Source organism: Narcine bancroftii, chromosome 4 (genome assembly GCF_036971445.1).
Source record: "Narcine bancroftii isolate sNarBan1 chromosome 4, sNarBan1.hap1, whole genome shotgun sequence".
Classification (NCBI taxonomy): Eukaryota; Metazoa; Chordata; class Chondrichthyes; order Torpediniformes; family Narcinidae; genus Narcine; species Narcine bancroftii.
Window position 1 is genome coordinate 217,560,116 of NC_091472.1, and position 26,801 is coordinate 217,586,916.

A 26,801-nucleotide genomic window follows, 5' to 3' on the forward strand; every position below is an offset into this window, starting at 1 on the left:
CACCACCTACTACAAAGATCCCTCCAACACCTTGTACAAAGTTCTGTTCATCACCTCCTGCAAAGATCCCAACACCACCACCTACAAAGGTCACTTCACCACCTCCTACAATGATCCCTTCACCACCTCCTAAATAGATCCCTCCACCACCTCTTACAAAGATCTCTCCACCAACTCCTAAAAAGATCCCTCCACTACCTCCTACAAAGATCCCTCCACCACCTCCTACAAAAATCCATTCACCACCTCCTACAAAGATCCCAACACAACTCAAGGTCCATCACATGGCGTAATGAGGTGGGGGTGGGGGGGTAGGAGGCTTGTATAATTTTAGATTGAGAACTGCAACCTTGGGCATCCTGTATTGTGGAATAAGCAGCAAACCCAAACATGAATTCATGTGACATGTGATCATCTGGAGAGACAGTGTGAAGATGATTGGTGGAGAAGGTAAAAATGTCACCCTAAAACCAGAGGTTGTCTTATGCACCAAGTATAAAATCTGCATCTTAATATCCTATGGTTTGGACTTATCCCCAATGGTGATAGAGGACAGCATAAAATACTCATTTAACTCCTACAGTCCTGCCACTAAATATTTTTCTTCTGGAACTTGCATTTGGGAAGCTGAATTAATAGTAAATGAAACCAACAGTCACCATTTGCAATAGCTGCTGAACAGTAAACAATCAGCCAGGGTTCCAGGGTGCGTTCTGTTTACACTGCCTCCTCGGGCCATTCACAATAAATCTTGTGGTGACCAGTTACCAGTACTTAAAAAAAAGTAACTGAAACCTACATTTTATGTGGAAATTCTGGGGGTTGTCCTGTACACCAAAATATATCGTATTCAAAGTTCAGCATCTAAATCTTAGAAACACTCTTTGTTACTACATATTACTGAGAGTCAGCATAACCACAGGTTAGCTACAGGGACATTCTGACATTCGGTCACAAATGAAGGGAGAATTGGACTTGTCAGCCACAAACGAGCATGCATTTGACGTGGACATTACCCCTCCATAAATCTTCGTCCGCGAAGCCAAGCCAAAGAAAAGAGAGAAAAATGAGTCCCAAATAAATTAATCAAGGATAAGTTGAGAAATATGAGAGATACAAAAAGGATGGAAAAGAAATATAGAGCTTTCCTCATGTTGGATTCGGGTTCAGTTCAGCCATTCTCAACCATTATTTGGCTATGGTCCCCTTAGATTCTGCTCAAAGTTCGTGGGTCTCCTTCCCTATGAGGCAGTCAAGTTTTGGTTTCTTCTCTACTTTTCTACATGAAAAACATAAATATTTTAGGATTTGAGTCCGTGCCCCCCCCCACCCCCCAGAAATGTGTTGTGGTGCCGAGGTGTGGCCCGGTTGAGAATGTCTGGTCTAAGTTGTTTTTATTGTGTGGTTTCTGATCTAAACCAGTTCACATCAGTGTGCAGTATAAAAGGAGTTTTGCATGTGGTCAAGTTCTTTTGTTAATTACCTACTGGGTAAGTACTTGACCAGCTGACTCATTCCGGCTGACCCTATCTGACCTATGCTATAATCAACATCTAAACAGCAGCTGTAACCGTAAGATTTTCAACTAATTCCTGGCCTCCAAAGAACCTTCTGGCTGGTATCACCTCCAGATACAAAGCTGGGGAACAAATGGGTTCCAATTTTACAGACACCTATTATTTGATTTTTTTTCTCCATAGTTCGGAAAATGAATAAAAATCATTCGCAATGGAAACCATGTCTACACAGTATTGTAATGGAAGGCATCAAAAGCACATCAGACTGATAGACAGAGCAACTGCTAAGATTGGATCGAGAGAGGGAAAGCTAGTTTTGCTGTTCATTGGAACAAATGGATGTACATACCATGTGTTAGACTTTGTAATTTAATAACATTATGGGAACTTGCTTGAAAGTATGTTTGTTCATAAGTTGGGGATTCGTTACCTGATGGCGGTCTATAGACAGAAACCAGGAGATAATCCTTGAGGGTATGGGGACTGTATCCAGCTCCAGTACCCCTTGTTCTGGCCCCTTTGCCGATGTGTTACAATAATTTCAATTTGGTTCCAAATAAAACAAGAATGAAAAAAAACTATTAAACTAAAGTATTCTTGGTTTAGAAATGCACTGTACATGGACAAGTGAGATTTATTCATTGTTTAATCCAAATCTAATATGGTTCCCGTCAGGTGTTATGATGTCATACGTACACAGGTGTATATACATAACACACTTTCTGCCTCACAAAATAAATGCTTTGTGAAAAATAACATAGGGGCAACACTATAATAAACTGTGATAACAACGTAGTGGCCCTATACTAATGGTGAGGAGTATAATTACACTATCCCGTAAGTATGAAATGATAAACCACCAAGTCACTGTACATAGTGCTTCAGACATTCTGGAGGATGTTTTTCCCTTTTTGATTGTCTCAGAGAGGTTGAATCTGCCAGGATACATTGTGACTTCTCCGGATTCTTTGCCTTTTTGGATAGTACCTAGGTTTGTGGCAAGGACTGCGAACTTCATCTCTGGTGAAACCCACTCGGATGTTGCATAGGACAGTGATTTTGAACAGGAGATAGTGTAGGACTGCTCTGTTGAGTCGTAGGACTGCTCAGTTGAGATGGGGCCTCACTTCTCGAAGATATTTCTGGAATGTCGACAGTGGAATGAGCCCGGGGGATCTCATTGGAATCGTGAGCAGTGGGCGTGGCCATAGGATCAACTGGTCGATGTGCCATTTCCATATTGTAGTTCCCATCAGTGTAGAAAAAGAACAGGGATTTAGTATTTTTAGAATAACCCCTCTCACCCACAGCTCCCTATTATTCCGGTAGTCACGTACCAGTACTCACTCCCCACTTCTAGAGATCTGGTAGATTTACTTGGAGATGTAGATTGTTCGGGAGTACTCTGGAAAATCGTGTTCTTAAGTTATGTCCAAGCATCAACTTAGCCAGTGTTCGTTTGGTTGTAGAACGCGGCGTGTTTCTATATTCTAACAGGAAATCTGTGATTTGTGACTCCATGACATGTTTAGGAGTTTCTTGGTTTTCATGGCTTTTTTGAATGTCTGTACAAAATGTTCTGCCATTAGTGCTGACATGTTATTGCATAGGAATACCTTAAAAGCCTCCAATACAAACTGTGGACCATTATCGGAGACCAGTTCAATAGGCAATCCTTGTACTGGAAATATACTTTGTAGTCTTTCAGTTGTGTGGCCTGCTGTTGTGATGCCGCTGGTCATTTAGAGTGTCCATCAACAACAATGAGGAATCTATGTGAATCCAATGCCATGGTTGCGATGGCCATTTCCATGGGTTTGCTTTGGCTTGAGGTGTTCTGGGTTGCAGATCTTGACAAATGCCACATCTTCGTACCATCTTCAATATCAATGTCTGTTGAGGACCAATGCATACGTGCCAACGCCTTCATCTGAACCATCCCTGGGTGATTATTGTGGAGCTCTGATGACATGGCCGTCTGCCATTTTGTAGGAATAATTGTTCTGGTCCCCCACAAGCAACCTTCTTCAATTGATATCTTCTGGCATCATGCATAATAATATTTTAGTTCTTCAGAGGTAGCTTTGGCCTCGGGCCACCCATTTAATGTGAAATCTAGGAGTTTTGATAGTGTGCCTTTTTTTCGTACTTCTTTGCCGTAATTAGTAAGCGGTGAAGTTGTTCTTGATTAATAGCTTTGACCTCTGGTATCCATTTAATTATCTCATCTTTCTGTTCCGTTTCTGGTAGAGGTAAGAAAGATAGCACATGAGCATGGTTGTTTTGTCCTGGTAGTTTGTTTCAAATCGTAATCCTATGCGGGGAGCAGCATTGCCCACCTTTGAATTCCCTTTTTTGGGGCCGAGAATCAAACTCATTAGTTTGTTCTCTGTTACTAAGGTAAACTTTCTACCATATAAATATTGGTGGAATCATTTGACACTAAATATTATGGCAAGCCCTTCTTTTTCCAATTGTGCATAATTACGTTCACTAGTCATCAAAGAGTGGGAGGCATAAACCATCGGTTGTTCCCCTTTTTCCGTTACCTGTGACAACCCCTCTCCTAATCCTACTGTAAAAGCATTCACCGCAAGGGTCTTTTCATTTTCTGGGTCATAGTGGGCTAGAACATTGTCGCTTGACATTAGTAGTTCTTTCAAGCGATCCACCATGTTACTGGTCTCTTCATTCCAGTACCATTTCTGATCTTAACAATTCATTTAGTGGCTGCACAGCATTGACATATTTAGAATGTGCTTCTGATAATGGTTAACCAAAACCAAAACAACTCCTGCGGACAGCTTCTGTACCAGCGGTGTCCATTTCGACTCCTTCACTGATAATTGTAAAGCCTAAATAGGTTACATAAGGTTCCATAAATACACACTTGTCCTGGCCCAGATGGACGTGTGCTTGTTACAGTTAGGTTAGGACTTTTTCTAGGTTGGATAGGTGCTCAGAGTTGTCTCAACCTATAATTGTTATGTCATGGAGATAACATCTTATATTAATGCCATGTAATAATTTGTCCACAGCTGCTTGAAATATTGCCAGGGTTGCTGATACTCTGTATGGTATAGGTGAATAACCCCAAGTGAATATCTAAGGAAGGATGTTCTTGCAATGGAGGGAGTGCAGAGGCGATTCACCAGGCTGATACCTGGAATGGCAGGAATGACTTATGAGGAAAGATTGTGCAAATTGGGATTGTACTCGCTGGAGTTTAGAAGATTGAGAGGGGATCTCATAGAGACATAAAATTCTGGCAGGACTGGACAGAATGGATGTAGATGGGATGTTTGCAATGATGGGAAAATCCAGAACCTGGGGCCATGGTTTGAAGATAATAGGCAAACCATTTAGGACCGAGATGAGGAGGAATTTCTTTACCCAGAGGGTAGTGAATCTGTGGAATTCATGGCCACAGAGGGCAGTAGAGGCAGGTTCATTAAATATATTTAAGAGGGAATTAGATATATTTCTTCAGTATAAGGGTATTAAAGGTTACGGAGAGAAGGCGGGGACGGGGTACTGAACTTTAAGATCAGCCATGATCTCGTTGAATGGTGGAGCAGGCTCGAAGGGTCGAATGACCTACTCCTGCTCCTATCTTCTATGTTTCTATGTTTATGTTTCTATGATTACCACATATTTCTTTGAGTCTTCATCCAATTCTATTTGTTAGTATGCTTGTGATAAATCCAGCTTCATGAATTTCTTTTCCCTATTCAGGGCCTTTAGGCATAGCCTGGGTAATGGTGACTTTGTAGTTACCACAAATTCAGATTTCTTCATTGGCGTTTCACACTGGCATAATGGGAGCTGCCTGATCACTTTATTGGATTCTTCACAGTATTCCCTCATTTTCCAATCTGTTTAAGTTTCGATTCAATCTTTTCTTTTATTGCAAATGGTACTAGTCTAGGCTTAAAGAACTTAGGTCTTTATTTCAGGTGTATTTTTGCCTGGACTCCTTGGATTTTTCCCAGGTCTTTTTCCAAAACCATCTGGTACATCTTGAGAACTGGCTCCAGTTTTGGCTTGATCTCATCTTCCCGGCATAAGTTCATTATGGAGCCAATTTCCATTTTCTTCCAAACAGCTCTAGTCCCTTGGAATCAATGACGTTGAGGGGTAATCATTTTGGAATTTACATTGCATTTTCCAAACACCTTGACTTTCTTCCCTGTGACCATTTTTAACACTGTGTCAGCCTCTTTAATTGTGAGGTGGGGTAACAGTCATGAATGAAACTGCTGCCTCTATGTCCAATTCCATTTGAAAAGGATCTTTGTTGATTTTCACCTTGACAGAGAATTCCGATTTTTAAAAATCCTTTAACCTGCGAACATATGACTTCCACTGTCTTGTCTTCCTCTGAGTTGTTTCAGTGCTGGGCCTTTCATCCTTCTCCTCCACTGTTCTACTTTGGTGGGACGCTTGTTGTATTTCGGTCTTTTCTTTTTATCCTTTTTATCTTTGTTTCTTGGACACTTGACTCTGATGTGCCCTTCTTTTTCACATAGATGACATCCAGAACTTCTGAAATAACAATTATCAGGACTGTGGTTGCTTTTTACACAGCGAAAGCATTCTTGGTGGGAAAATTTGCCCAGCACTAGTGGTTTGCCTTGGCTGATGTCCAAGTTATTATCAGCCATCTCAAAACCTAAGGCTGAATCATATGCTGAATTAAGTGTTACCTAATGGCTGTCTGGCACTGCGGTCTGTAACATCCACTACTAGTCAGTTTCTTAATGCTTCGTTTAAGAATGCACCAAACTCACAGTGTCATGACAGTTTACGTAATTCAGCCAAAAATCCACTTACCAATTCGCCCGTTTTCTGTTTTCTGAAATAAAATCTTTGTCTTTCTGGCATAACACTTAAAGTGTCATATAATTGAGGTTTAGAAATACACTACACATGGAGACATGAGGCTTCATTCATTGTTTAATACCAATCTAATATGGTTCCCACAGCACACAGTATATATGTGTGATAATGTCATAGCTTTATTTTAAATACCAATGGATTGTTGTTGGCTAAGATACAGAATTTTAATTGTTGAGACAGTTTTAAAGTACAGTATGTTTAAATTAAGCTGAAGGAACACCTTTAGTTTTGTGAGAACCCTTAATAATTAAATAGAATACTATAGAAACCAAATGCCTAAATCTATTATGTGAAGCAGCAAAAAACACTAGATCTCAAACATCACAAGATGCTCAGGCATATGTTCCTGAGGGGCAGTAGGATTCACAAACCAATCACTCTGTAAAGCATTATTTTTAAGACCTTATGCTATGATTGTGAACAACAGAGTAAGTGAAGTAATCTTACTCTAAATATGAGAAGCAAATTATTCACTGTGGCAACCAGTTGTGCATGCTAAATGGTTATTGTAGTAAACAATACTTCAGGTACCAAGAAAAAAATAATTCCCACTTTTGATGCCAAGACATCTATCAGAATTTTTATTATTTTACGCTGTGAGAGTGGGCCAAACCACCACATGCATGACAGACATCCACAGATTTGTACAAATTCTACAGCACAGAATCAGGGATTCGGCTTAAATGGTGTGTGTGTGTGTGTGTGTGTGTGTGTGTGTGTGTGTGTGTGTGTGTGTGTGTGTGTGTGTGTGTGTGTGTGTGTGTGTGTGTGTGTGTGTGTGTGTGTGTGTGTGTGTGTGTGTGTGTGTGTGTGTGTGTGTGTGTGTGTTCGTGTCCCACACAAGCATCCTCACACTCCTTTCGGCATAAACATTTTTTCTTGCATTTATTTTTTCATCTTTGCAATTTGTCGCAATGCCTCCATGTTATTTTGAGGTTCCCTTTCTTGGTCCTGTCTTGGTAAAGAAATGTTCTTCTGAATTCTTTATTAAGCTTATCGCTGATTGTCAGATTTACGACCATTCTGCTGAAGCCTACAGACCTAAAATCTCAACTCAATTTCTCCCACCAGGGAAGCTACCTGAATTCAGGTTCCTTAGTATTTTTATATTTATAACCCACAGTTCTTCTCCTCTCATTAAAACAAACATTTATCAAAAGAACCCCAAGAAATACTTAGAAAATAATGTGGCGACCTTCAGGCCAGCTCTAACACTGTAAATCTTAAACCTCATCCAATTTCCTGCTTGACCTTTATATGTCTACCAGTTTCAATTTTTTTTTAACATCTTATTTAATTGTTTGCATCATCACAGGAAAAAAGGATGAAGAAAATATTATTCAAATATCCATAGACAATGATATAATTTAAAAAAAATATTTTCCCCATCCCCCCCACCCAAAAGTAAGAAAAAGAAAGAATACACAATAATATTAGCATATACAATCATTAATTGTTATAAAAAATTACTAATTAAGAGGAGTGGATAAGATAGAAGAGATGGATGTAAAATTATCCCCAAAATCCATATATGGCTTCCAAATACTATAAAAATTTTCAACTCGATTCATTAAACCATATGTAATTTTTCCCAAGGTATACAATTTCACATCACATTATACCATTTACTTAATAACACTTCTCTTCTCTGTCATCTTTCCATGATATCGCTATACATTTTTTTGCAAGACTTAAAAAAAATTCTTGCCATTGGTCCAATTCCAATTTTAAATCCTTTTCATAAATATCTCCAAGTAAAAATATTCTTGGATCCTTTGGTATCTTTATCTTCATAATTTGCCCAAATAATAAACTCAGTTCATTCCAAAACATTTCCACTTTTTCACAAGACCACACTGAATGCAAAAAAAAGTCTCTATTTCTTTTGCACATCGAAAACACTTATTTGAATAATTAGGATTAAGTCCATTTCACTTATGTGGAGTATAATACAATTGTTGAAGAAAATTATATTGAACTATTTGTTATCTAACATTTACTGTACTCGAAACATGTACATAACCTAATTTTGACCAAATCTCCTCCTGAATTTGTATATTTAAATCTTTCTCCCATCGGATTTTTGATTTATATAAATCTTTTTTCTTTACAGTCTCTTGTAATTTTATATACATATTAGTAATAAATTTCTTAACAACAAATGTATCTGTTATTATATCTTCAAATTGACTTTGTTCAGGGAGTCTCAAATCTGCTCCCAGTCTTTTTTTGAAATACACTTTTAATTGATAATATGCAAAAATTGTATTAATATGTATATTGCATTTATTTTTTTAATTGATCAAAAGTTAAGGAAAAAAATCCTAAGAAACAATCTTTTATTCTCTGTAAACCTTCACTCTACCAATTATCAAATAAAGAATTATTCAAAGTAAAAGGAAGAAGTTGATTTTGTTTTAACAACATTTTTGGTAATTGATCATTTTTAATTCCTCTCTCAATATGAATTCTATTCCATATGTTTAAAATATGTTTCAATACAGAAAAATTTTTCATTCCTTTAAATGACTCACTTTTCCATTTATACAAAATTAACTCTAGAATAGTTTCACAAATTTTAATCATTTCTATTTGAATCCAAGTTGGTTTTTCAGCCTACTTTCAGGAGGACAAAAACCTCAATTGAGCTGCTTTAAAATAATTCTTAACATTTGGTAATCTTAGTCTACCCTGATCAAATTTCTACCTTAATTTTTCTAAACCAATTCTTGACATCTTACCTTTCCAAAGAAATTCACATATTATTTTATTCAAGTTTTGAAATAAAAATTCTGGTACTTAATGGGCAATGATTGAAACAAATATTGTATTCTTGGAAAAAATATTCATTTTAATACAATTCACTCATCCTATTAACTTTATTGGGAAATCTTTCCACCTTTTCCAATTTTTTTAACAATGGGAAATAATTTAGTTAAAAGAAACTTATATTTCTAATAATTTTAATTCCCTAGTATTTAATTGCTTCATTTTGCCATTTAAATTTTTTCAATCTTTTACATTGAGAGTAATCAATAGGCATTTTTTCACTTTTATCAACCTTCACTTTATAACCCGATACTAACCCATACACTTTTAATCTCTCATTCAACTTATTTAAAGATATTTCTGGTCTCGTTATATACAACATCATCAGCAAATTATCTAATTTTATGTTCTTTATTACCAACTTCAAATCCTTTAATTTCATTGTCAGTTCTAATTACTTCTACCAATAGTTCAATTGCAAATGCAAACAAAAAGGATGATAATGCACAACCTTGACTAGCCTACCAGCTAACAATTTCAATACAATTTTTTACTCTGTATTCAATAATGATATAGGTCTATATAAAGAAGGCTATAAACAATCTTGACTAGAAGTCCTTTCAAGCAAAAAGGGTTGTGAGATTTGTTTATTCGTAATCACTTTTGCTTTGGTTGATCATATAATGCCTTTATCCAGTTTATAAAAGTATTTGGAATCCCAAAAGTATTAAGTGTCTCAAATTTAAAAATCCCATTCTAATTGATCAAATGCTTTCTCTGCATCTAATTCTACTGCTACCATGGGAATCTTCCTATTTTGTGCTATATTTACCAAACATAAAAATGTAACTATATTATGTCCTCCTTTTCTATTTTTAATAAAACCAATTTGATCTAAATTTATTAATTTTGGTAAAAATTCAACTAGCCTACCAGCTAACAATTTCAATACTATTTTATATTCTGTATTCAATAATGATATAGGTCTATATAAAGAAGGCTGTAAACAATATTTCCATTTTTTTGGAATTACAGTTATTTATACTGTTTCAGGTAGATCATAAATCATTTTCATTTGACCTAATACCTCCATCAATACAGGTACTAATAGCTCCTTAAACTCTTTGTAAAATTCTGGTGGGAAACCACCTTATTATTCTGTAGAGGCATTAGAGTCTCATAAATTTCTGAAAAAGTCTCAGACAATCTTATCTTTTCATCCTCCTTTAACACTGGTAATTTAATTTGTCTCAAATAATCTCTTATTTTATTGTCATCCCTCAGACTCTGAATGATAAGGTTTAGCATAAAAGTTTTTAAAATTATCATTTATTTCCTGCATTTTATGTTATCTGTCTTGATAATTTCTTTGTAGCAATTATTCTTCTAGAACTCTGATCCATTTTTAATTGCCATGCTAAAACACTATGGGCCCTTTCTCCCAACTCGTAATATTTTTGTCGTGTTCTCCACTCTATAAATCTGCACAGCATTATGTCTTAATTTCTTCAACTCAAATGATTTTCTCTTCTCCTCATCTTTATGTACTTGAATTTCCTTCTCCATTTTCATTATTTCTTTATCTAATTGAGCTTCTTCTTTCATATATTTATTATTTTTGAAGTATAACTTATTATTTGACCTCTCAAATATGCCTTCATTGAATCTCATAATACAAACTTAGTCACAACTAAATCCTTATTAGTATCTCAAAAAAATGTTATCTGTTGCCTCATATAATCACAAAATTTCCTTTTCTTCAACAAAATAGTATTCAACCTCCATCTATAACCTACCTTTTGTTCTTCTTCCAATGAAATAGACAAAATTAAAGGTGAATGATCTGATAAAATCCGCGCTTGATATTCCACTCTTTGTACTCTATATTGAAGTTGTGCAGAAATTAAAAACCTATCTATCCACAAATATGTTTTAAGTCGAAAAGAATAAAAAGAATAATCCTTCCATATATCCACTAAATCCATATCTTTCATCATATCTGTTACCATTTCTGCTACCTTATTTTTCATCATTCTATCTCTCGATCTATCTAATTTAGGGTCTAAAGCAAAATTAAAATCCCCTCCCAATATAACTTTTCCCTTGGCATTTGATAAATTCATTAAGACATTTTGCATAAATTTGTCATCATCTACATTTGGTACAAATTCTACAAATCTACTCAAACTTACAATGATCAATTCATTTTTCTACACAGATCTAGTGGGTAAAAACTGTCCTCTCTAATATTCTCTATCCTCCTAAAACTTAATTTCATTATACATCCCCAAGTGCAGTCTTTCCACTTTCCCTCTCTCTTCAAATATCTCCCAATTTTCATCTCATTTTCTCAGGCAACGAATCTGCAAACACTTTTGCTTCATTGGGTTCCGTAAAAAATCTATTTTTACCCTCAGGATCAAAACTGTTTAACACTGATGGGTACCTTAAAACAAAAGTCTAACCTTTTCTCCATAGCAACTCAAAACATATATCAGAGTAAAAGACAATTTTATTATCATTATAAATCAATGGTGATTGCCTCTCCTTCGCTTACTTCGCAACCAGCTCTAAGATCTTTTCCCTCACTCCATAACGAAGCAACTTAACTATAATTGAATGTGGCTTCTGATCTGGCTGTGGCTTAGGCTGTAGAGCTCAATGAGCTCTTTCAATCTCAATATCTCCTTGAAATTTAGTTACCCCCTGTAATGATATGGTTGTATGTCGCCTTCCTGATGACATCCTCTCCTAGACTCCTCCCTGGACTCCTCCCCTCTGACCCAAGCCATAAAGGACGAGTCTCCTCCTCCTCCCCTCATTTCCCTCGCTTGGACCTGGGACAGTAGTCTCGTGTGTAATAAAGCCTATTGTTTCCCTCAATCTTTAGCTCCGTAATTATTGAGGCAACTGGTAGTGCCCAACAACCAGAATCGAATGTAGCTTCTGATCTGGCTGTGGCTTAGGTTGTAATGCTTGATCAGCTCTTTCAATTTCAATATCTCCTTGAAATTTAGTTACCCCCAAAGTTTGCAGAATCCAACGTTGTAAAAGTCTCTTCATATCTTGCCCTTCGTTGCCTTCCTTAAGTCTAACAATTTTTACATTATTTCTTCTACTAAAATTTTCTAACATATCAATTTTTTTAGTTAATTGTTCTTTAGTTGAAGCTGCCTCAGCTTGAACATTCTTCATTTGCTCTTTAATATACTGAATTTCAAATTCATTACCTTTAATTTCTGCATCCATCACTTCAAATTTTTGTTCCATTTGGGACAGCATTCTCTCCACCTTCTTCGTAGAACCTTATTTTCAATTATACCCTCATTACATTTTTTAACTTCCATTGTTAACTGTAGCAAAGTTTGTTGGAAAGGATCCATATACTACTTCATTTCAGTTGTAGATAAACAAGACTCCTTTACTTTCTCCATTTTTTTGACCAAAACTCTGTGTTCAACGTACATTTCTTCTTCTTCCAGCTCTTCATCTTGATCACTGGAGCTGGAAGCTTCCAGAGCTTTTTTTTTAAAATTGCCTCCTTTTTTTTGTGCTCTGTGCATGTGCAACTCCTCGCGCACACATAGTGTCACTTCTTCACCCATGACAGTCGGCCATTGTCGGGGGAGACCTTGTACAGTGATGCAAAGGTCTCCCTAGCTCCAGGTCTGTCACCATGGGCACTTGCCTTCCAGAGAGCTCCAGGATCCCTCTTCAAGGTAGGCCTCTCTTTATCAGTTTCTTTTTCTTGTTCAAGTTCTTGAAAGTAACAGTCAGTTTATCTTTCTTAGGAGCCATTGTTTATTGTTCTGAAGGCCTTCTGATAGCTTCTTCTATTTCCTTGCAGTTGGTTCAAGCTTCTTAACTCTTTTTTTAATACTTTTTTGGAAAGAGTAGAGAATTCAAGTCTAGCCCCACGTCATCACATGGCAACCCCCCCCCCCCACCCCCGACCAATTTCAATCTTGACAATATTATATGACTGAGCATTTACAACCCTTTGGTGTAGAAAAGTCCTCTGGATAAAGAAATTTTCTTTTGTAAATAATTTTCCCTTGATTCTGGACTTTATATCCAATGTTAAACTTCCAAATTCTTCCATATAAAATAGCAAATACCAGATATCCTCTGTTTAAGGTGAATGAAGTAAGGTTTAGTGGAAATGTCAGAAGTTTTTTTTTATCCAGACTGTAGTGGGTGCCTGGAACACATTGCTGGGGGTGGTGGTGAAGGCTGGTACAATAGGGACATTCAAAAACTCTTAGATGGGCACATGGATGAAATAAAAATAGAGGGTTATGGGTATGAGGGAGGGAAGGGTTAGATTGCTGAGTAGGTTTATAGGGTGGATAGCCTGCACCTTTTTCCTGGGCTGAAAACAGCAAATAACAGAGAACATCTGTTTAAGGTGAGTGGAGGAAAGTTTAGGGAAGATAGCAGAGATAAGTTTCATACTCAGAGAGTGATGGGTCCCTGGAATGCATTACCAGGGGTGGTGGTGGAGGCTAGCACAATAGGGACATTTGAAAGATTCAGATAGGTACATGGATGTAGGGCTATGGGTGTGACGTAGGGAAGGACTAGATGGTTGTGGAGTAGGTTTCCATAGTTCGGCACAATATGGTGAGCTGAAGGGCCTGTACTGTGGTGTAATGTTTAAATGTAATTTTAAATTTAGATGTACAGCACAGTAACGGGTCTTCTGCTCCTCAACCCCATCAATAAACTTACAACATCTAAATGTCTTTGAAGGGGTGGGAGGAAACCAGTGCATCCAGAGAAAAACCACACAAACACAGGGAGAACATACAATCATCTTACAGACAGCACCAGATTTGAACCTGGGTCGTTGCGCTGTATAGCCTTGTGCAAACAGTTATACTAACCGACACCAGCCATCTGCTCTTTATCTATCATTCTCAGAATTCTAAATATTTCCAATGTGATCATGTTTCATTTTTCTGAATTCTCATGACTGTAACCCCATCCCACATTTTTTGTAATTTTGAAAGCAGAGATGTGCACAACATCCCATGCGTGGCTCAACTTAAGGTTCAATACTGTTGATATATTTCTTCATTCGGTTACAGAAAGAACATGTCCCATAGCTAAATCCCTTTGGGGCTCTATCACAATTAGATTCTTATTTCACCCTGAGTATTCATTCTTTTTCCTTCTCAAAATAATACATCTCACATTTATCTCTCTTGCAGATCAATCACTCATCCATTCTAGAATTTTATGAAACCTCTTGCAAGTTGTTACAATCCATACTAGTATTGAATATATGTTCTAGCTTTAAATTGTTTTATATGATAAAGAAAGGTGCACTCATCCCCCACTTCTTTCAGTGGAATGCCACCTTCTGTCTTTAGCCACTCTTAATGACTCTACTATTGTGCAACCATTCTGCTATCTGACTCACATTTTCACCTTAATCATGTCTACACAATGCAAAATCTTATCAAAAACCGTTTGAAAATTAAAATATGTCGAATCCACCATAGTACATTTGCCAATGCTTTACGTTACATCTTCAAATGACCCATTAACATGGTCAGCAGTTATGTTCCGTTGTGAAATCCATGCTGGCTATTTTATATTCTTTCAGTTTCTCTATAAATAAGTAGGTACAGGAAACCTTACCTTCAGGTTAAAGTTGGCATCATTGCAGGAATGTTGATGACCAAAGAAAGTTTGAGCACAAAGTCCCTGAGGAAAAAGAAAATGTTGAATTAAATAATTACTTAACTCTTTAAGAGTTGGTTTAAATAAAAGTTGGGTGTGAGTTTGGGAACTCAATATATAACCATACACAAAAGGGCTAATTTTGGAACCCAGAACAGGTGCTGGGATGGTGATGTGTGATTAATCCATACCTGGTGTTTTTGATGCAAATACGACCAGCACCTTCATCCTGTTTGCTCACGTGTACAGTCAAAGTTCAGATTTATTGCCATAGTATATATATGACATCACATACAACCCTGAGGTTTTTTTTTCTGTGGGCCAGGTGGAATTTCTATCCATTGGTAGTGCAAAAAACTGTACTTGATAAAAGGTGCGTGTGTGGGTAGGTGTGTGTGTGTTTATATGCACAAAAGAGAGAAATGTAAATAAAGAAATGTAAACAAACTGACTATGTAATACAGAAAATAAAATATCAGTAATAAATAATGTGCAAAGTAAGAGCCCTTAAATGAGTCCCTGATTGAGTTTGTGGTTGAGGAGTCTGATGGTGGAGGGGGAGCAGAGAACTGAGCGTGCCTTGTTCAGAGAGATAGCAAAAACTGTGTATATAGCTAGTTGATAGCAGTACCTACAGCCAGGATTACTTAAACAGACAAAGAATTGCTGGAGGAATTCAGCAGATTGTTCATACAGTTTCCATGAATAGAAATGATCAGTCAATGTTTTGGGTGTGAACACTGTAACAAGACTAAGGTGGAATACGTAAAATTACACATATAAAGGGGGAAAGAAGCTAGGAGAAGAGCCCAGACTTGATAGAGCTAAAAAGGTGGACATACAGTGGAGAGACAGGGAAACTCATAAGGAATGGGGGTGAGGAAAATTAAGTATCCGAATAGGTAAAGAAGAGATTTTAAATTTAAATTTAGACACACAGCATGGAAACAGGCCACTTTGGCCCAAGAATCTGTCCTGGAACATTTCGAATGGTGGGAGGAAACCAGAGCCCCTGGGGAAAACTCACGCAGACAAGGGAAGAAGGCACAAACTCCTTACAGACTACACAGGATTTGAACCCTTGTCCCAATCCCTGGTGCTGTTCAGGTATTGTGATGACCGCTATGCCAGCCATGGTGCCCTACTGACGTCCCAGTGGAAACGTGCCACCCCAGATGGGAACAGTGGAACCAGATGGGGCTAGGGGTTACCTAAAATTAGACAAATCAATGTTCATGCTGTTACATTTAAGGCCGTTCAGAAAGATTATGATATATAGGGGCGTGGCAAGAAGGCGTAGACTCTAGACATGCAATCTCAACCTCTCTGGCCAGACTTTGAAATACCTGTTTTTTAACCTTTGTTTTCAAGTTTAAACTTTTTAAATTTTAGTTTAAAGTATTAAGGAATTATTATGGCCACTGATGGTAAAAAGACTAAACCTCAAGTTCATAAGAAGTTACATTTTTGAAGTGCTGAAGATTTGGGGCCTAGACGACTTGATGCAGCCCCAGGCTCAATCTCTTCATTGTCTAAACCCCAAAGATTGCCTGTGGGGGCTGAAAAGAAACCTATTACTCACCAAATGAAGGATGGCACTGGAATTATCCGTTCTCCAGAAGAAGGTGCCTGTTTGAAGTGGACTCCGATTTGGAAAGCCTTTCAATTTCAATGGAGGGAGCACACAAGAAGATGACTCCATTGTTGGAAATGCATCAGGTAGCATTTCAATCTGAAGAAATTGTTTTTCTTCGTGAATTGATGAAAAAACAATGAGATAAGGGGGGAGACCAGCGGCAACTCCCTGAGGAAGTCGGAGTGCCGTGACTGGGAGTCCAGACCCGCAGTAAATTTTTAAAAATGCCTTCTGTTGAGTTGCAGCAGGAGCTGCAGTTACCTTGTTCTGCCACTATGTCAGAGAGAGCAGAGCTGAGCTTTACTGAATCACAGTGTATACAATTAAATGAAGCTATTCAAGCTGTTATAAAACCTTTGTTGACATCTCAAATGAATGAAATGGCTCAAATGAATGCTGGTATAAGTTCAGAATTAAATATGATTAAGACACGTGTGGATGCATCTTATGAAGAATTTTTAAAAATTCAGACTGCTTTTTTGGACTCTAAACAACAAGTGACTTCTAACAGAAAAAGCGTTGAAGGTGGAAAAATCAATCATAGAATTAGGAGAACGTGAGAAGGAGCTAGAAAGAAAAATAGATTACATGGAGAATCAAAGCAGAAGGAATAATGTGAAAATTGTTGGTTTGCCAGAAGGTATCGAAGGACAAGATCCTCTTCGTTTCTTTCAAGACTGGATTCCACAAATATTAGGGCAAGAATTTTTCTCTGGGGGATTGGTACTGGAAAGAGCCCATAGAGCATTAAGAAGAACACCCTCAGCTGGTCAACCACCGAGACCGGTAATAATTCGATGTTTGAGTTATTTGGATAGAGAAGCAATATTTCGACTTGCAGTACAAAATGCGAGACAATGACAAACCCCATTATTGATTCAGAATAGCAGAGTCTTTTTTATCCTGATTTGAGTCAAGAGGTCATTCAACGTCGACGTCGATTCAATCCAGTTAAAGAAGTTTTGTGGCGTAAAGGTTATAAGTCTACTTTTCATACCCTGCAGTGCTGAAGGTGTTTTATGGAGATTATCAATTTCGGTTTTTTGAAACTGATCGTGAAGCAATGGTTTTTGCTGATTCATTGCCAGATATAAGAGGACAAAGACGTAGTCCACCATTATCTCCTAAAGAAAAATCTGGTTGCTCTGGAAATGGAAGAAATGGGAAAAACGGGAATGGAAAGAGTCTACCTCCTTCTGAAATGGGATCTTCGAGTTTGAAATCTTCTGGATGAAAAGAAGAATTTTCTTATTCTATTTTTTCTTTTGTTATTATGATGTTTTGATGTTATTGACTGTTTGTCTGGGGAGGGAGAGATTTGCACTAAGTTCTTTACTAGTCATCAGCCACTGGTGGGTGACCCACACCAAACTTTTGTTTAGGTGATTACTACCTTTTGGTAGTTTTTTTGGGGGGGGGATTTTCTTTTTTATTATTATTTTTTTATTTTTAATTTGTGATTTTTTTTCTATTGGAGGGCGTTGATTTGAGTTTTTATATAAAGATATTATTGGTATTTAGTAATAATAGTAGATATGTCAAAGTTGAGGTTTGCTACTTTTAATGTTCGAGGATTAAATAGTCCTATTAAACGTAAGCAAGTCTTGGTGTATATTAAGAAAATGAAAAATGATATTGCCTTTTTACAAGAAACACATTTGAATGTGAAGGAAAGCATGAAATTAAAAAGGGACTGGATTGGGCATGTATATTCTTCTTCATTTAATTCTAGATCTAAAGGTGTAGCAATTTTGATACATAAAAATTATCTTTTGAATTACAATCAATGGAGGAAAAGGCAGAATGTATTCTTAAATTGCATTGTAAGATTTTGAGTGAATTTTGGACTTTACTTAATATTTATGCCCCAAATGCAGATGATGAAATATTTATTTCAGATGCATTTTTATGTTTGGGTCAGGCTAATGATAATATTTTAGTTGGTGGTGATTTTAATTGTGTTTTGGAACCTTTATTAGACAAATCTCCAAAGAAAGTTAAAAAATCCAAGATGGCAATTCAGGTCCAAGCATTGATGAAAAATCTTAATTTAGTAGATATTTGGAGATGTCTTAATCCAACAGAGAAAGATTTTTCCTTTTATTAATCTAGACATGAATTGTTTTCAAGGATTGACTTCTTTTTAGTATCGGCACATTTACAAGGGAAAATACAACAAGTGGAATATAAAATTAGGGTGATTTCAGATCATTCTCTGTTATATTTTACATATGAAATTTCTGAGAAAATTCAAATAGCCTATTGTTGGAGATTTAATACAATGTTGTTAAAAATATGGAATTTATTGGTTTTTTTGAAAAAAAAAACAAATTAATTTTATTTTAAAAGAAAATTCTAATTCTGTTAAAAGCAAGTTTGTATTATGGGATGCTATGAAAGCCTATTTGAAAGGACAAATAATTAGTTATACTTCTAAAATAAAAAAAGAATCAATTAAATCAGAGTCTTGAATTAGAGAAACAGATCGATTAGTTAGAAAAGGAATTTCAGAAAGATGCTACAGAAGATCAAAATGCAATTATCTAGGCTGAAATTGAAATATAATACTTTGCAATCTTATCAATTTGAATGTGTGATTAATAGGACTAAACAGCGGTATTACGAATGGGGAGAGAAAGCACATAAGGTATTGGCATGGCAATTAAAGAAAGAACAGATATCAAGGAATATTAATGCTGTTAAATGGAATTCTCATTACTTATAAACCTCGTGATATTAATGATGAATTTATAAAAAGTTATATACATCTGAAGGAAAACAGGAAACTGGATTGATTGATCTTTTTTTTATCACAGTTGAATTTACCAATATTAGAGGATGGAGATATACAGGAGTTAGAAGAACCTTTTACTGATTTGTAAATTAAAATGGCTATGCTGGAAATGCCGAATGGTAAATTGCCTGGTGATGATGGATTTTCGCTTGAATGTTATAAAAAAAATTTATGATGATTTATCTAGTGTTTGGGATGTATTACATCAAGTTGAAGAACATTATGTATTACCTGAGTCTTGTTCTAGTGCTTTAATTACAGTAATTCCTAACAAAATATAGAGTTCCTTTGAAAGTATCTTCATATAGACCAATTTCATTGTTAAATGTAGATTATGAAATAATAGCTAAAATATTAGCGAATAGATTGGCTAAATTTTTACCAAAGTTGATTCATATTGATTAAACAGGTTTTATAAAGAATAGATATGCTTCAGATAACATGTTGCATGTGATTAGTTTGATTAATAGATTTTGACAATCTTTAGATCATATGATGGTGATATCCTTAGATGCAGAAAAAGCATTTGATAGAGTTGAATGGAATTTTTTGTTTAAAGTTTTGGAGAAATTTAAGTTTGGTCCTTTTTTTATTGGTTGGATTATGGCTCTATATAGTAAACTGGTAGCTAGAGTATTGATGAATGGTTTGATTTTGGAATCTTTTAAGTTAACTCGATCAACTTGTCAAGTTTGTCCTTTATCACCAGCTTTGTTTGCGTTAGTGATTGAACCTTTAGCACAGTTGATAAGATAAAATACACAGATACAAGGTATGAAAGTTTTAGATGAGGAGTATAAAATTAATTTATTTGCTGATGATATATTGGTGTATTTAATAAACCCAGCTCAGTCACTTTTGCATTTGAAGGAATGTTTAATACAATATGGATGTCTTTCTGGATATAAAGTTAATTGGGAAAAAATTGAAGTATTACCGGTAAGTGAAGGAGATTATTCAGTTTATAAGAATATTATTAATTTGAAGTGAACTGATCGAATTAAATATTTGGGTATAATTTTGTATGTTAATTATCAATCTTTATATAAATTAAATTATGTTCCGTTAATAAAAAAATTTAAAATTGATTTGATTAAATGGAAAGATTTACCTATTAATTTAATTGGAAGGATAAACACAATTAAGATTAATATCTTTCCGTTTCAATCTATTCCATATTCCATATTTACTTGATAATTTTTTTTTCGAGATTTGAGATCCTGGAGTTTTTATGGAGGGGTAAATTTTCGAGAGTAGCTTTAAATAAATTAACTTGGAAATATGAGTTAGGGGGACTATGTTTACCACATTTTCAAAATTATTATGAGGCAGCCCAACTTAAATTTATTAGTTCATTCATGGATTTGGTACGGCCTCCTAGTTGGGCTAAAATTGAGATGGCAAGTATTTCTGAATTTGAAATAGATCAATTTTTGTTTAGGTGGAATATAAATTGGTTACAACAATATAATGTGCCTATACTAAAACATTTAATGAAGTTATGGATAAAGAAAAATAAAATGATAGGCTCTAGGGGTAAATTATTGGCTTTGACTCCGTTGTATAATAATCAAATTAATTCTTTTTCAATACATAATCAAAGTATGTATTGGAGATTTAAGCGTGTGAAAAATTTGGGAGATTGTTTTAAAGAGGGTAAGTTTTTATCTTTTAATCAGATGAGGGAAGATTTTGGTATTGATAAGAATTCTTTATTTCTTTATTATCAAATTCGACCTTTGGTAAAATGTATGTTTGGTAGAGATATAATTTTACCTAAAATGACTAAATTTGAGACTTTTCTTATGAAGGTACCAGAGAAGGGTTATATTTCATTTATGTATCAAATATTACAGGATGATATGGATAAAAAGGTTGGGATAGATCTAAAATTAAATGGAAAGCGGATATTGGTTTTATTTTTTCTGAAGATGGTTCGTTAGATATCTGTTATGATAGTGTAACTAAATTGATAAATGCACGTTATGCAATGATTAATTACAATTTTTTACATCAATTATTTTTGACACCTGAAAAATTAAAAAAATATGGTTTTAATGAATCAGATTTGTGTTTTAGATGTGGTGATATGGTTGGAACTATTTTTCATGCTGTTTGGTTATGTATACATATACAATCTTTTTGGAAGAAAATTCAATAGTTTTTAGAATACCTGTATAAGATTAAAATAGTTTTAGATCCAACAGTACTTTTATTGGGTAGTTTGAGACCTCTGAAAGGTTTGGGATTAGATAAGTTTCAGCTTGCTTTTGTATATTTAGCTTTATCCATAGTGAAAAAATGTATTGCTAGTATGTGGAAAGATACAAATATGATTGATATTAATAGATGGCATAATGAGGTGAAATATTGTTTAATAATGGAAAAAATTACGTATGTTTCACATGATAATTATAATTTTTTTATTAATAAGTGGCTGTTATACTCAGAATATTTACATTTCAATTTATATTGATTAGATTTTAATATGTATATTTCACTTTTTTTAATATTCTTTCTGTTTTCTTTTTTATGGCTCTCCTTAGGGGGGGTTCTTTTCTTCTTTTTCTCTTTTTTTTAATATATATAATAAACCATTCATGTTCATACTTAATTGCTGTATATGTCATAAATTATTTGTTTTTTGAACGAATAAATAAAGTTTAAAAAAAAGAAAGATTATGATATGTAGTTCCTTAAGTTTATATTTTGCATTCCTCTGAAAATGGATGAGGCTAAGGACAAACATATCACTGTAGGAATGGTTGGGGAGTTGAAGTGGTTGGCTGCAGGAGGCTCAAATTTAGATCCACAGGCAGAGTGTCGGTGTTCAGTGAAACAGTCATCCAATCTGTGTTGGTCTCACTGATGTACAGGAAGCCACACTGAGTAGTTGAAAGCAGTCGATTAGGTTGAATGATCTGCCTCATCCCGAAGGTCTGTTTGTGGCCCTGGATGAAGGTAAAGTTGGGTGGGGTGCTGGGGGAGATGTAGGGACAAGTTCTGGACTTTGGTGGTTACAGTGAGAAGTGCAGTGAGTGGAAGGGTGTTTGGGGAGGGAAGATCGGACAAGGGAGTCTCAGAGAGACTTATTCCTGTGAGAAGTGGATACGGCTGGGAAGGGGAAAATGTGGCTTGTGGGATTATGCTGAAGTTGCAAGAAGTGTTGGAGATAATGTCAGATACAGAGGCTGGTGGGTGGAAAATGAAGAAGAGGGTCCCTGTCCTTGTTCTGCCTGGGAGGAGGTGAGGTAAGGGTAGAAGTACGAGAAATAGAGGAGATACAGGTGTGGCCTTTGTCAATGACAGTATGGGGGAATCCACTATTGTTAAATGTTAAATATTTATTTTTAAAACAAATTTAGGCATACAATATGGTAACAATATGGTAACTGACCATTTTTTAGACCACCAGTCCGTGCTGCCCAATTACACCCTATACCCCCAGTACATTTTGAATGGTGGGAGGAAACTGGAGCCCCCAAGAAAACCCATGCAGGCAGGGGGAGATCATACAAACTCCTTACACACAGTGCCAGATTCGAACCCCAAGTCCTGATCGCTGGTACTGTAAAGACGTTGCGCTAACTGCTACGCTAATTGTGCCACCCACAAAGGAAGAGAACATTTTGGATGACCTGGAGTGGAAGGCATGATCCTGGGAACAGATGTGATGGAGGAATTGTGGGAAGGGGTCATTGACTTTACAAACGACAGGATGGAAAGTGGTGGAATTCAGGTAGGAAAAGTCAATCAGTTTATAGTCGATATCAGTTGGTGAAAACGAAATAAGACGAAGTGTCAGGAACAATCCAGGTAACTGTAAGGGCTGGGTGGAAGTTGGCAGTGAATTTGTTGAAATTGAAGGTAGCCCCAATATAATCTGAAGCACCAGAGGACAAGTTGGGGAATGGGGCTCAAATATGACTGTCCGACATACCCCACAAAACGGCGGGGATACCTGGGGCCCATGTGTATGCCCCTGGCTACACGCTGAATCTGGAGGAAATGAGAGGTGTCAGAGTTCTGGGAGATGATGACCTGATGTGGCATCTCCACTTCCGTGTCCCTCACAGCAGCGACTGACCCGGTTGCCCCTTTGATGTGTCCACCTCCCTCCCCCTCATGGTCCAGGTCTGAGAGCTGGCATCATAGAGGTCAGTATGCCAGACCACAAAACTATGCCTCCCTTGTCTGTGGGTTTGATGGTGCAATGAGTGAAGAGCAGGGTGCTTGGAAGAACTTAGGTTAGAGTGGGTGGGCGGGGTGGAGACACCCATCAGTTAGCATGCTGGTTGACAATTGGAGATTAAAAGGTCAAGAGCAGGAAGCCTACTGAAGAGAGATGCTGGTGAAGAGGAGGACTATTGGAGATGAGTAAAAGGATCAGTCGTGGGAGGTTGGGATTCAGTAGCAAAGGAATGTGCCTGGAGGAGGAAATGGCAGAAGCATTCAATACCATGTCGAGGATGGAAGTTGTGAAGTGTAAGCATAGAAGTTTTTGCTGAGGATGGATTGTTCAGCATTGGAGAGGGTGAGGTCAGAAAGGATAGCAAAGATGGTTGGAATTTGAACCAGGATCATACGTGAGGTCAGAGCACGGTAGAGGGAAGAGGAAGGTCTCCGTAGTGGGTTAAAGTATTAGTTAGGGTTTCAAGGGGCTTGGAGGAAGGAAGGGATGGGGAGGTGGATAGAGAAAAGTGAGACTGGGGAGGTTTGTAAAAAGGAAAGTAAAACTGCATTTTAAATGGGAGGTGGTCTCATCAGCAGGTACTGGATCTCAATGTGGAAGTTAAGTCTCATTTTAGTGGATGCCTAGGCCCCAGAGGGTAAATCTAATAAAAGAAAGGTATGATGGACGTGCAGGTGACGAGGAAGCTGTCCAGATAAAATGGAGCTACAAGAAGTGAGTATCTGTAGACGCCAATGCCATAAGTCACATCCCCTCAACCTATTTATTATACCATAAAATATTCAATGACTGACAATCAAAGTTTGTGAATGTCAGACCCAAGCAATTGTAATATTAGCTCAGAAATTATTCAATGTAACAAAATCTCATTATTAACTTCCAAGAAACAGCAATCATACCTCATATATACTTTGGTGTGAGTTTGAAATACTGCAACCACAGCGTGATTATAAATAATTTGCCTCTCATTCTAGTTGCCCCTCGTGCCTTCAATTTCTGAATTATGCTCTGCATGTGGAACAAACATGTATTATTGGTCCCTCATTGCTGAGTGGAACCACATGCTTTCTCTTTCATGCCTGGTCCTGGCCAGATACTGGGAGACGAGTAAGAAGAAAGCCAAGATGAAGATGCACACACTCGATTTGACATTAAGGGTAGCAAACAGAGCCAGGTTTATCACAGGCTCTGACGTTCACACCCCCTCCGTGGTGTTACCTCTGCGCAAAAGGTGCAGAAGCCCGAAGACCAGCACTTATAGGTAAATTAACCATTTCTTTCTAACAGCGACCAGACTCCGGAATCTTCTCTTGTTACACTAATCAGTAGTCTGCCTGGTTGTAACGTCACTTTTTTTTACCTTGAACTATGGTAATAGTGACTATTTATTATCTATCTTTCTTTTGCATACATTATCTCTTTTAAAAATTAATTTAATGTACGTTATTGCAATGATCCTTTTAAATGGAATATCTGTTCAGCTGGCAGTAATTTTGGTGCATATGTACATTGTACAATGTATCATGCAATGAACATTACCACTCAGGTACTGACACTGATCATGTTATGGGGATCTTGATAATCAGTGGCTTAGAGAGTAAAGTTTAACTCAGGGTTAAACCTTTCCTGAGGTTCTGCACAGAGAATTTGCAAGGGTCTTGCTGAGTAAGCTTAAACAGTTCAAAAAGAATCATCAAGCTTCTCCAAATGAGGTTTCACCAGTGCCCCACAGAGCCTCATCAACACCTCTTTACTCTTATACACTATTCCCCTTGAAACAAATGCCAACATAGCATTCGCTTTCTTCACTGCTGATCCAACCTGATGGTTAATCTTTAGATGATCCTGGGTGAGAAACACCCAGTCTATTTGCGCTTCCAAATTTTGAATTTTCTCCCCATCCAAATAATAATTCCTCTTCGAAGATGTACACTGTACATTTCTCAAGATTGTATCATATCTGCCATTTCTTTGCCCACTTTCCTAAACTGTCCAAACCATTCGGTTTCTTCAACACTTCCTACTTCACCACCTATCTTGGTGTTATCTGCAAACTTCGCCACAAAACCATTCACTCTATAATCTCTCATCAATAAATGTAAAAAGAAGTGCCCCCAACACCAACCCCTGCAAAACACCACAAGTGGCAACCAACCAGAACAAGATCCCTTTATTCCCAGCCTTCGCTTCCTGCCTATTAGCCAATGCTCCACACAATGTAACATCTTTCCTGTAATTCCATGGGCTCTCATCTTATTAACCAGTCTCTTATGTGGCGCCTTGTCGAAGGCCTTTTGAATATCCAAATACACAACATCCACAGCCTCTCCCTTGTCCATCCTTGAGATTTCCTTAAATCTTCCTTTCATGAAAGCATGCTGGCTTGGACCTATCATGCCATGCACCTTGAGGTATTTCATAATCTCGTCCTTGACAATCGACTCCAATAATTTTCCAATGACCAAAGTCAGAATAATAGCCCTATAATTTCCTTTTATCTGCCTCCCTCCTTTTTTAAACAGTGGAAATACATTTGTGACATTCTAATCATCTGGAACCATGCCAGAGTCTATTGATTTCTGGAAAATCAATTCCAGTGCCACCACCATCTCCAAAGTCACCTCCTTCAGAACCTGTGGGTGCACCTCATCCAGTTCAGGAGACTTATCTACCTTCAGTCCATTCATCTTACTAAGATCTAACTCTTTAGTAATCCCGAGTACACTTATTCCCTGAGACCTCTGACTATCAAGTATATTGTATTGTCTTCCTCAGTGAAGACTGATGCAAAATATTCATTTAGTTCCTCTGCCATCTCTTTGTCATCCCATTATAATTTCTCCAGCACCATTTTCAATTGATCCTTATCTACCCATATCTCTCTTTTACTCCTGATATTTTTAAAAAAACTTAGTATCCTTTTGTAGGTTATTTGTCAACTTCTACATAATTATTTTTTTTCTTTCCTAATTACTTTCTTTGTCTCTTTCTGTAAATTTTTAAGTTTCCCAGTCCTGTTTTTTTCACTATTTTTTGCTTCATTGTCTGCCCGCCCATTTGCTTTTATTATAGCCTTAACCCCTCTTGTTAGCCACATTTGTGCCACTTTTCCAAACGTAATTTTCATTTTCTTGGAATATATCTATCCTGCACTTCCTTTATTTCTTGTACATGTATCATCCAATTCTGCTCTACTTTTCCTGTTAACTTGGGCCAGTTCCTCTGAAGTATTAGGCACTTTCAGGTGGCCAATTGCCCCACTTGTAAAACCGCATATTTTGGCAATATGCGACTGTTGGGAGGCCA

The 26,801-nt window shown here is 36.8% G+C and overlaps 1 protein-coding gene across 3 annotated transcripts in view; it reads right to left on the reverse strand.

Annotated features, from left to right (window-relative positions):
* Nucleotides 1–26,801, reverse strand: part of LOC138761591 (sperm-associated antigen 16 protein) — an 879,716-nt gene that overhangs the window by 366,860 nt on the left and 486,055 nt on the right. For all 3 annotated transcript variants that reach the window (XM_069933944.1, XM_069933945.1, XM_069933943.1), the window contains exon 14: nucleotides 14,832–14,897. In XM_069933944.1, coding sequence (XP_069790045.1) covers nucleotides 14,832–14,897 — 66 coding nt within the window. The remainder of the gene's footprint in view (nucleotides 1–14,831; nucleotides 14,898–26,801) is intronic.